At 39.8% G+C, this 11997-nt stretch overlaps 1 protein-coding gene across 2 annotated transcripts; it reads left to right on the top strand.

Annotated features, from left to right (window-relative positions):
- The first annotated feature begins 1130 nt into the window (after nt 1–1130).
- Nucleotides 1131–11462, top strand: LOC111330276 (uncharacterized). 2 transcript variants are annotated; one of them, XM_022935111.2, is made up of 7 exons: nt 1131–1293; nt 1832–1920; nt 2040–2503; nt 6294–6683; nt 6830–6931; nt 9389–9424; nt 10162–11462. In XM_022935111.2, coding segments are annotated over exons 2-7 (1224 nt in total). In that variant the 5' UTR covers nt 1131–1293; nt 1832–1918; the 3' UTR covers nt 10392–11462. The 2 variants fall into 2 exon arrangements, with proteins under 2 accessions (XP_022790846.2, XP_088583268.1); XM_088727142.1 differs by lacking the exon at nt 1131–1293 and having other exon boundaries at nt 1764–1920.
- Nucleotides 11463–11997: the final 535 nt, after the last annotated feature.

Raw genomic sequence — 11997 nt, 5'->3', positions numbered from 1 at the left:
GCGCATATTATACTATAACGCAATGATAAAACAACTGATGTTAAATCGATCAACTGTTTGGTGGAACTGTTCAAGTGATAACATAATGAGAGTCTTCAAGCTTCAAAAACGCGCTTCCCGAGTTATCTTGGAAGCTGCTACGAGGTCGAAGAGCGTGAAACTCTTTAAGAAATTAGAGTGGCTTCCTTTTTATGACGAAGTCAAGTTAAATAAGAGCGTTTTAGTTTTCAAGCGTTTATAAGGAAGCTGTCCTGCAGACCTACACGCACGAACAGGTCGTTATAGTAATTTAAACCTCGCCTGCCCTCATTTCAATCGCGAAACCGAGGGTGGGAGGTCCTTCAGCGTATCTGCGACAAGGCTGTGGAACCAGCTACATGTTAACCAAAGAAAATAAGGCGACAACAGTTGCTTCTTTCAGAAAGGCCCTTCACAGACATTTCCTAACGAGCTACGATAAAGTAGAGCATTTTAATCCGAATGCGATAGTAAATCAAATCTTGTCTGCCCTCGTTTCAATCGCGAGACCGAGGCGACCCAAGCGGCATATTGTATTTTAATCCGACCCATGTGGCATATCTTATCTTATATGGTTTTTAATTTTTTTTTCCTTTTTTTTTTTTTTTGCATCAGTTATGTTTATAATCCTCGAATTCATTTTTACATACATTTTATACATTTAAACATTAATTATGATACTTCTAGGATCGAGGGTCACCGGTTCATCAGTTGAATTACTGTCATGTGTTACCCTCTTTAAATAAAGTTATTATTATTATTATTATCATCATTATTATTTTTATTATTATTATTATTATTATTATTATTATAAGAAGTATCCTAACGCTAATGAGGCTAGTGTGAATGGAGGATACATATAAACCGGCCACACACGAGAACAGTGTGAATGTCTCAGTCTACGGTACGCTGAGCAGCGGGAGACTGGAGGCAAAACGAAATGGGCGAGTTGGTTCAGCGAAACCTAACCCCTAAGCGACATACGGATGTCACCAGATCAGCCCAAGGCGATACAATGGTGGTAACAGTAGGTTGCCTTAACGCTTCTGTGGAAACAACACTTGGGTACCTAAATTTAAATAGAAGGGGTGCTTACACCTAATCATTATGGGATATGAGCTGAGCGCCCCGTATCAGCGCTTTCTCAAGCGCTGATACGCAGATTAATGTAAGAAATTACCAAGTTATGCCACAAATAACTGTGTTTATTGCAGTTTTCTATTTTACTTGACCAATACTGCTGTAAAGAGCACATCAACTCAAACAGTTAGACGAGTAAGTATAGTGACTAAAAGTTTGTGCGACTTTGTTTGATCGAGAGATGAGCTTCTTTGCATAACAACGAAGTTTGTCTAGATAATATCTTTCCCTTATCAATCGATGATGGCCTGTGGACGTTTAGTCTCCGTCTACATACAGATTACATCTTTCAATCTAGACCGTTTTGGTAGCTATGCCGCACCTACTGGTACTACGTGTATCGGGTGTCTTGTTTTCTCGATGATCAAATGTAATTATACGTCCGAAATATTTACCAATATGGTTCTTTTTACAGCTGTAAAAATACCTCGAATCCGGGAGGTAAAATTTAAAAGTGTGGATACCCTAAATCTAAGGCGTCTGGAAAACAGTTCGTAAGCAATCTCAATTTCTTTATCTCTGATCAGATTTGAAAGATCAAAGTGTTATTTGCAAGCAACCACCCGTTTCAACTTCAAATTAGCCGAATTTGCATTTAGCCCATTATAGCCGTAAGCACGCGCAATCTTTACCTTGTTTGCATTTCACTAATTCATTCAGTGATTTATTTTAGGTTGTGATCGACTTAATCACCGAAAGCAAAGGATCGAACGATTGTAAAAAATTAACGAGACACGCGCTTTCAACAGAACATTCACAAATGTAAGTAGTTTCTTATCTGTTTTGTGTTTAGATGATACGGTTTACCGATGAACAGTGTATGCATTCTCCTTCGAAAGACACGTTTATCTTTTTACATTTTACCTTTTTTTTTCCGCTAGGTTGCATCCTAAACTCTTCGTCGTCCTTCTTCTCGCCTCGTTTTCGAAAGAATTCACTGAAGCTAAAGGGCAATGTGGTCCCTTAAACAGAACCCTTAACCGGCTTGAGCAAATCTGCGGCTACGAGTACACCGCATTATATGACTTTGAACACCATTTCACTAGCGCCTCACGAGCCGTTCCGTCCTTGATAAATCTACTCAAGAACTGTTCTGCGATGGTGAACACCATGATGTGTTCTCTATTCGTACCGCGATGCGAGGAGGATATACCTGGACCATATTTACCCTGTAGAGGTGTTTGCTACGATTATGCGACGAAATGCCAACATGTTATCGAAGCACAAGGACTTCAATGGACAGTGGCCATGTGCGACATATTACCCGAGCGAGATGACCCAAATACCAAACTTGGATATAGAGGAAGATGTTTCACACCGCCTAATTTCAGAGATAGCGGTAAAAGTAAGCAAATTAGCTTAATGGTCTTTTAAAGAGAGCCATCTGTTACTATTAAATCCAAAGAGCGTGGCGCATTTTATTTTCATGATAATACTTCACATTATTGCATCATATTTTTGTGAGTGGGATATTAAGATTATTATTGAAAAAATTAATAGAAAAAAAAAATGTCGTAGCATTTCCTTCTTCAAACGGTGGTCTTAAGTATCATTTTTCTATAATACTTAATGATAAAAATGATGATTTAACAGACTGATATTTTTCGTATAGTCAAACGTGTTGTGTGTACGAATTTTCTTAATTCCCAATACAGCGGAGGCAGTCACTGAACTATAAAACATAGTATTAAAACGAGCTTTTTACTTTTTGTGATACGAATTGCGACTGACTGACGACACTCAGCTTTTAAAGAGTTTTCTTTTTTAATTTTCAAAGGGATTAATTGTCATCGTAACATCAATTGTTATGTTGAAAATTGCATGAGGAATTGTTGAAAAACGACGGCTTTAATTATATGCGGATGTCTATATGTTTATATCATCACAGAATGTCAGTTATTTTGGCGCCAAAATGTCTCGAGAGCTCTTGAAACATACCACTTTAACGCGACGCCCTGTATGTAAATAAAGGCATTCGAGGATTTTTCATCGAGGGCAAATAAATTAAAATCATAGACAAGTTTCTAAGAGAGCACTATAGCGTCCCATCGGGGCCAAAATTCAACATTGCGATTTGACATTGTACTTTTAGTATTCTTCCTTATTTCACGATTGGACATTCAAGTTTTTATTCCTTATGAAACTTTTTCCGATTCAACATTGTCTCTTTTACAATTAAACTTCCAAGTTTCGAGTATTAAACATTGTACTTCTCGTAATTCCACTTTGTAGTTGTGGCAATGCAATATTGTTGTACTTATGGTATTGATATATTCAACATGCAGTACTTCGCGCTATTCAACATTCAACTTTCCATCATCCAACCGCAACCCAGCTATTAACGAAGGAGCGCAGGCTCACTAAGGTCAAGTACCTCATGTAAGCCTCATAACTTCGTAAGAGGTTATCTTGTGAAATGAAAAATGGACGATATCTCGTGTTTGCTGGACTGTGTTCATAATATCCTAGCTTAAACAATAGTATGTACCTGACACACTTAGTCCATATGAATTCATTCTTCTCTTAACTGTTCTGCAACTTACTCCAAGCATAGTAGCAATCTCTTGCAATTTAAAACCTTGTTCAATTAAATATGAGAGCTGTTCTTTGCTTATTACGTACGAGGGTCGTCCACATCTACCATCTTGTTGCAGGCTAGTGCTGTAAACTCCATAAGAATTCTCAAGTTCTTTCGATTTCTACCAACAAACTATGAGCTCTTCCCATGGTTTCTGTTATGAAATCATCGATGTCTAGATTTACCAATATCCTTTGCAAAAATATACTTTACCAACAAGAAGCTGAACATTTCCATGACTGTTATGTACGCCTTGAACATTATTTAAAATGTCTAGGATATTATGAACACAGTCCAGCAAATACGAGATATCGTCCATTTTTCATCTCGCAAGATAACCTCGAACGAAGTTATGAGGCTTACATGAGTTACTTGACCTTAGTGAGCCTGCGCTCCTTCGTTAATAGCTGGGTTGCGGTTGGATGATGGAAAGTTGAATGTTGAATAGCGCGAAGTACTGCATGTTGAATATATCAATACCATAAGTACAACAATATTGCATTGCCACAACTACAAAGTGGAATTACGAGAAGTACAATGTTTAATACTCGAAACTTGAAGGTTTAGTTGTAAAAAAGACAATGTTGAATTAGAAGAAGTTTCATAAGGAATAAAAACTTGAATGTCCAATCGTGAAATAAGGAAGAATACTAAAAGTACAATGTCAAATCGCAATGTTGAATTTTGGCCCCGATGGGACGCCATAGGAGCACTGCAGTACTCTTTCATTCAACATGTCCGTGTATGTCTGGTATATAATCAGTGAATAATGTTCTTGAAAGCGCACAATTCGTTGCTCATTTTCTGTCCCGATCGATTTCCGGTTCCATATGTTTCACTGATTAGCCAAGGGTATCAGGGTACTCGAGTGTCTAGAAAAAAATTAAAACAGTGGTTTAATTCTGACAAAAATCAATGAAAAATCTTCGAAGACAATGAGTGAAAAGCCCTTATCGCATTTACGCCCACTGTACGAGAGCTCAGCGGACTTTAAAGTTTCGAAACGAAGCTATCGGGTCACACAGGTAAAACTTTCAGGCATTTTTATTCATTTTCTTAAGGATATAGCGTGTTCTCGTCACGGTTAGACATTGTATTGCGTACGGGTGCAACAGTCTATTCAGTGAATCGGCAACTGACGAGATCCACAAGATTAGGATCGAAACCGCAGTCTTGCCAAACAAGTTCAACTATCAAACTAGAGGCGAACAAAACGCACATAAAAAAAACCTCTCAAATAAAGAACTTACAAACGACCAGATTAATTTACTGGCAAAAGAGCTTAAATTCAATCCAACACCCGCTACAAAACAGATCAGACAACAACTATTGTGTGATTTTGATCAGTTCGCAAGGAGAATGCGTCTGATTTACATATTCCGAGGGGAGGACAAACAAACCCATCCCTACCACGTCAAATCTACATGGATACCACCAATAAAAAAATCAGTAGCCCTTGAAAGCTATTTAGAAGAGGTTAAAAGTGACCTTTCAGAAATAGAAATTACAAAGCCAAAAGATAATTTGCTTCCGGCCGAACGCAAGGCGCTGAGAGCCTTGAAACGCGACTCTGAGTTAAACCTTAAAAAAGGCCGACAAAGGAACAACAACCGTAGTCATGAGCAAACGCGACAAAATTTTGCCGTTCCTTTCCGAAATGACAGCCATTCCTTCAATCTTCCTTTTGTGATGCCAGGACTAAGAATTTTAGCCTTTTACTCGGCAGAAAAAAAACGCAGATTCCAGAGTTATATGGTCAGACATGGAGTGTTTCTGGTGTTTCTCGGGAAACGTTGACCCGATAGCCTCGTCCTGAAACTGTAACTCCGCGGGCCCTTTGCATTGCAGACACAAATGCGATAAGGGCTAATGACGTGCTCCCAGGTTATCTCCGCTCCCTTCAAGTCGTTTCAAATTTGCTTATTGTTTCAATTTTTTTCGTTTTGTTTGTTTTTTTTTTCTTCCCAGGATATTGTTTCTTACATAGTGAACACATCTTCAAGTTTCAAATCTTTGTTTCTATCAAACTGTGACTGAAAGGCCGATCTAAATATAGAAATTATAATTAACAATTATTCGCCAAAGGCGAGGTGAAAATCGTCGAATAATTCCCGAGACGAAGTCGAGGGGATTATTCGACAATATTCACCGAACCTGAGGCGAATAATTGTTTTAGTACAATTTCAGAGCTGAACAACAGAGAAATTTCTAAAATCATAACATTTTAGTAACATTTATTAATATTTTATTTTAACATTTTATATAAACCGCGTGGAGCGGTTTATATAGCGTCATATAAGGAACCGCTCGACCAATCAGATTGCTGGAAACTCTTTGCTCAGCTCTGAAATTATACTAACTAAGAATAGAAATGTATACTCTGTTCAAAGAGGATACTATGCAGGCGCGGTATTTAAATGAGCGACCAAAATGAAAATAGCGCCTTGAGGTTCCCCGACGACCGAGTCTTTCGCTCATGCGAGAGCCTGGTACAGGGAACAATCAAGTGTTTTACCAATTTTTTCTTCTCCTTTTTTTTTATTCGTTATTTTTCTAGCGTACAAACACAACTGTTCAGATATAGTTGTTCCTGCTTGCCAAGGAATCCCAGGCTACACTAAAACAGTAGTTTCAGAAGCGATTCAACGACGATACCAGAAGTACATTGTTAACACCATCGGTCAGGGTACCAACATCACCTGCCAGGAGAAACGGAAAGAAATCGTGTGCGCCGAGAATTTGCCGGGGTGTATCGACGGCTCGGCTGCCTTCCTCTGCAGAGACACTTGTGAAAAGTTCTTCAATACGTGTAAATCGCCATTCTTTTATGGAATAGATATGTGTATGGAATTTCCGAGCAGAGAAACCACTCCCAAGTCTGCATCGATATGCAAACAGACCCACTGGCCTCGCGCAGAGAACTGGGATTTTCGTGCAAACCCAACTGGTATGAATACGGCATAAATCTTTTCTGTTACATAAGTTGCATTCCAACAGTCGGGACTCATACATTTTATATGCTTGAATTCGAGTTTTCAAATTGTATGTGATGGTAAAGTTCTTGAAAAAAAAAAACGTTATTTATCTTTTCAGGTCAACCTATAACTGCCTCTACAAAAGGTGCAATAACAACCTTTTCTCAAGGTCCAACTACACCCAGTTCACATGAACCCGAAGCAACTAAACATCATGGAGGTACTTAATAAGAGTTAAGATATAAGTAATTACTGTAAATCAAGATTGGATGGTGAAAATTCTGCGGCTCCCAGCCCGAGTGGCCCATCCAGCCGGCTCTCATCCCATTTACACTCCTGGCCCTGGTTTTTCGAGGTGTGGATGATAAATCGCTATCCAGCAGACAAATCTGAAAGAAAACGTACTGCGCTATCCACCGGATAGATATTTATTCAGAGAATAGCGTTATCCATCTTGCGAACAACCGGATCGCGGGTGGAAAGAAGCACCGTCTGTAAGTGTCTTGCCCAAAAACAAAACACAATGACTCGACCTGGATTATGATTATCACACCCTTTAAACGAAAGATTTGCCATTTCAGGTCAATCCTTAACCTTTTCTACTAGAGGTACAAAGATAGACCTCCGTTCTCAAGGAACGATTGCACCCAGTTCACCTGATCCTAGCCTGCGAAGCAAGCCCTGGGGGAAAGGAGGGGGGATTGGGGGGAGCGGAATGTGCGGAGGGGAGAGGGAGGACTTGCCACAGACCCCCACTAACTAACAAAAAGCCCCCTATTTTCATATTCATATCTTCTTGCATTCGTCAATCAGCGCCTCTTAAAATTAACCAATCAGAAAGTGCCGTTAGCGAGAGCTCAGTGAACCATGCAAACTGCCAAAACAATAACTAAAACTTGTTCCACGTGAGTGAGAAATGTCAGACGACAAGGAGAATCTGGTATCAAAATCTAAGAGAGGGAGAAAGCTAAAAGTTAATCCAGAAGACGTAGTTTGCCGGTTTTGTGGAGTAGATTTAAGAATTAAATTTGGAAGTGGCTTCAAGAGTTTTGTAAACATTTTTAATCAGAGTCAAAGGGAAGAATTTCAGTGTGTCCTCGCCGATCGCCTTCGTCGGTTTTCACTTCGAAAATAAGTCGCACATATCTTAAATTATATGCCTTCCTTGTGCAAGAAAAGCTAACAGTTTTTGTCAGTTTTATGAACTGTTGAATAAGGCCGCTTCACAATGTCCGGATTCCCGTGCTGTTTCGTCGAAATGAAAGTTCTCAACACCGACAGGAAAAATTCCAGTAGAAAGAGCTTGCGTGTCCGCTCCCCGGCACATGCAAAACCTACATCTAGCAAGGAAGCGTTGTTTGACTCGCCGACGAAAGGACAACCCTCAACTTCAGCGATGGATACAAATTTAAACATTGATGATTTGGATCCAACGTCCATCGGCTTTGCAATGTTGTGGTTAAGGCCAACTGGTTTGAGAATGAAGACGCCATTCTTATCAAGTCCCTGAGCTTGAACAAGTGGATGGCTCCCACAAATATTCTACTTCGACATCGATTCTTGAGGGCAGAACTTCTCGAAATAACCGTCGTCCGCCATTTTCTAAAAGGTAGTCGCCACGAAGACTGTTTAGTTCGAGGCTTGATTGACAACGTGTTGCTCTCAGCCAGTGGGAATTTTTCGTCCATACGAGATCGGAATTTCGTTGGTTAGTGGGGGTCTGTGGCAAGCCCTCCCTCCCTTCCGCACATTCCGCTCGCCCCAATCCCCCCTCCTCTCCCCCGGGCCTTGCTTCGCAGGCTACCTAGATCCAAAACTACAAAACACGCAGGTACTGAATGAGAAGGTCATAGTACGTAACTGAATCGAGGTTAGACACCGGGGGTTTATGGCCAATGGTTGGCTCACCAGTATTGGTAAACCTTAGACAAGTCATTGTGTTATAGTCTTGCGCGAGACACTTTTTCTCCCGTCACCTCACTCCAACCACGGTTAGTCAAAAGTCCTACCAACTGATTTTATAACATAACCAAAGTAAAGCGCGCGCTCTGATTGGTCAATTTAGCGTGCCCCATTTTCCCATAGGTGTACGCTGCTGACGTGAGCAAATGCAAAGACTAGTTTTCCGCGGGCACTTGTTTTTTCTGGTCACGTAAGATTTGTTAAATAAAAGGGAACTCTTTAGCTACAATGTATCAATGTTATTATGTTATAAAACAAACGGTAAACACCACAGCGTACACTATTGAGTTATGGATGTACTTGGGAGGTTTGCTAAGCACTCAAGAAGTTAGAGTCGCTCTCGGCTATCGCCTCGAGCGACTCTTACGCTTCCTTCGTGCTTAGCAACCTCCCGCGTGCAGCCATAACTCACTAGTGTACGCTGTGGTGTTTACCATTTGTTAATTAAGGGAGTCACCTGCATTGGATTCTAGCAGCCCTACAGGTTAGCACAAACCCCTAGTTAAGAATAAAGTATGTTTCTGATTATTCGAACCGTCGAGAGAAATTCAAAAGATCAGTTGTTCAAGCTATCGTGGAAAAATCATGAGAAAAATGATCAAGTCGCGAGACTGTTACTTAGTCGAAGGTTCGAGTTTCATAAAAGTCATATTTATACAACTGTACTGCAAACATCGATAACATATTGGCTAATCTTTGGTAATTAATTCTTCAGGCGCAATCAATGTTGGAACTGAGGAACCATTGACAGGTAAGTTCCGTAATCACTAATGTCGCAGTCTGATTGGCCAATTTGCCGTTGTCGATAACAGTATAGATAACGGTGCTCGCGTCAACGTGTCAGGCGCTGAATGGATTGTTTTATTTGACATCGATGTTGTGGTTAAAAAACCAAATTTACAATGCTTTAGCGTGGTCTCGCGTTGGTCTCACGTTGCGGACTCACACTTTAGTCTTGCGTTGCGAACTCAATCGGCTGCGCCTAGTGTGTCCACAACATTTTAACGACTGTGATGACAAGTTTCGCTGTCGATAAGAGTAGAAACCACGCTAAACCACTGTCGATTTGTTGTTACTGGGAGATGGGGAGGAGGGGGCAGAATATCTATTGCAACTCGCACGAGAACGCGTCAGTTGAAAGAATGTGACTACAGCAAATTGCTTGTTACGGAGATTTGGGTGAATCTCTCTTGACAATTAGTTACGGTGTTCTAAAATCTTAGAACTGATCTCCTTGCGCATGCCTGACGCGACGTCGAACCACTGTGTCGTGTTAAGTCAGGTGTGCCAATTACACTGGCATAAACTCTCTTGATTCTATTTAGCTGGAGAAGCAATTATTCGGTTCTGATATTGGGTCCACTGGTACATGACTTTAGTGCCCACCGCCCTCTGATTGAATATTCTAATTCCCTATGTTTAAGTCTTACGAGATTCCTAATTGCTAATTTCAAGCTTTTTTCCTTCTCTTTTTCATCCCTCATACAGTAAAACGACTTCCCGGGATCCACGCTAGAAAATCACAAAAGGACAAGAAAACTGGCACAAGCAAAGTAGCAATCGGGCTTATAGTAACTTTTATTGTACTTCTTGTAATCGCTATAGGAATTGTGGGGGTTTTGTTTTACAGGAAGAGACGAGGAAGTCGTCACTTCGACTATCAGAAACAAATACTTTACTCGGAGGACAAAGCAGATGAATTTGAAATTTTCACTTGATGTTTCAAAATGTTCTTTATAAGAACTCTTTCATATAACTGATGGGTTAAAAGCTTTTCTTTTGTATATATATGAATCAGTTTTATTAGCTTCGTACACGTTCGAATAATTTCGTTTCAAAAACGAGGCCAAGAGAATTTAATTGCAAGTAATTATGCCCGCTATTTACTGACGAAGTAGTGCATAACAAAAAAGAGGATCTTGAATGTTATTTAATGAAAATTGTCCCCACGTACCACGGACAATAGATGTGACTCGCTTTTGAACTCTTTCTCTAGCCTGGGAAAATAGAGCCTGTACATAGCTAAAAGCATTACATTATCTTAGTCTTTGAAGACCGTTGATAAGGCTCACCGCCTATAAACTTTGGCAAGCTCACCGGTACAAAATCGTTGAAAATTAATCGCTTATATGACTGGAGATGTTTGCAATAGACACGGGGGAGCCAACAAATTATGGGACCGAAATTATGGAAATAACGAAAAGCTTCATATTTTGGAACTAAATTGCGATGAATTTTCTCTTTTAACCTGAAAAGTAACGAACTTAAATTACCTGGAATGTATAAAGGGGGTAAGTTTCTAAAGAAACAGTGGTGCTGCGTCGGTGAGAGTTATTACAAGATAATTTGGTTTTATCAAAGTTGAGTATGCAAATTGGGCTTCGTAAAGAGTCTCTAAAGCTGATGGTTCGAGCGTTAAGCCGTCTTCAGAGCGAATATAACTTCTAGGTAATCTTTCAAATCGCCAGAATTCGCCTTCTTTAGCCACAGAAACGATCATGCCCTAGACTGATCTAAATTAAATTATGCAAACGGTCACATCATTTGTGTGGGTCTCCGTGGGATAGAACGGTTTGTTGTTTACCATTGGCAGGAGAAGAAAGACTTTGACTCTTGCCATTAGTAAACACAATGTCTTGTAAAGGGTAAAATAAACTTATCCTGGCCTCACAAAGTTCACTTCTCCACGAACATGCACGTTTTTTTTTTTTTTAACCAAGTGAGCCATTTTAACTAAGAAATTAGCCAACATTGGAAAGTTTTAAATTAAATTTAGGAAAAACCCTTAAGTTAGTTTTTTCGTTGTCGTATTTAGGAAATCGAAAATATAAGGAAAGGTGCGTTTTTTCCTCGGGGGAGGGAGAAGGAGGTAAGGGTGGGGCCTCAGAGGGGAAGGTAAAAGAGGTGGGGGGCATTAGGGTTTGCGGTTTTGCGGTTTTTGCTATTTGTTAGATCGGTTTTATGGTTTTTGTGCAAAAAACTTCGGTTTTTCGGTTTTGTTGTTCATTGCGTTTTGCGGATTTTCCGTTTTCAGCATTTCGTTTTCGGTTTTCGGTTTTCGTTAAATTTGAATAGCCGTGAAACCTATGTTGCTCCACTTGTAATCACAGTATCAGATCGATTAGGATTTTGACAGCTGAGCTGTGCAAATTTATTGGTTTAGACGGTTTTCTATGGGTAGTTTGGAAAATAAGGAATGCCGGCATTCGGAACCGGAACCGGAATACTCTGAATACCCGGAATTTCCGGAATGACCGAAAAATAATAAATTTTTAAAAAATAAAAGTAAATTAATAAATAAATAAGAATGTTGATGATTAAAAA

This window comes from Stylophora pistillata, chromosome 7 (genome assembly GCF_964205215.1).
Source record: "Stylophora pistillata chromosome 7, jaStyPist1.2, whole genome shotgun sequence".
NCBI classification, from domain to species: Eukaryota; Metazoa; Cnidaria; class Anthozoa; order Scleractinia; family Pocilloporidae; genus Stylophora; species Stylophora pistillata.
Note: the sequence above shows the minus strand (reverse complement) of the source record. Positions and strands in the feature narration are given on the sequence as shown.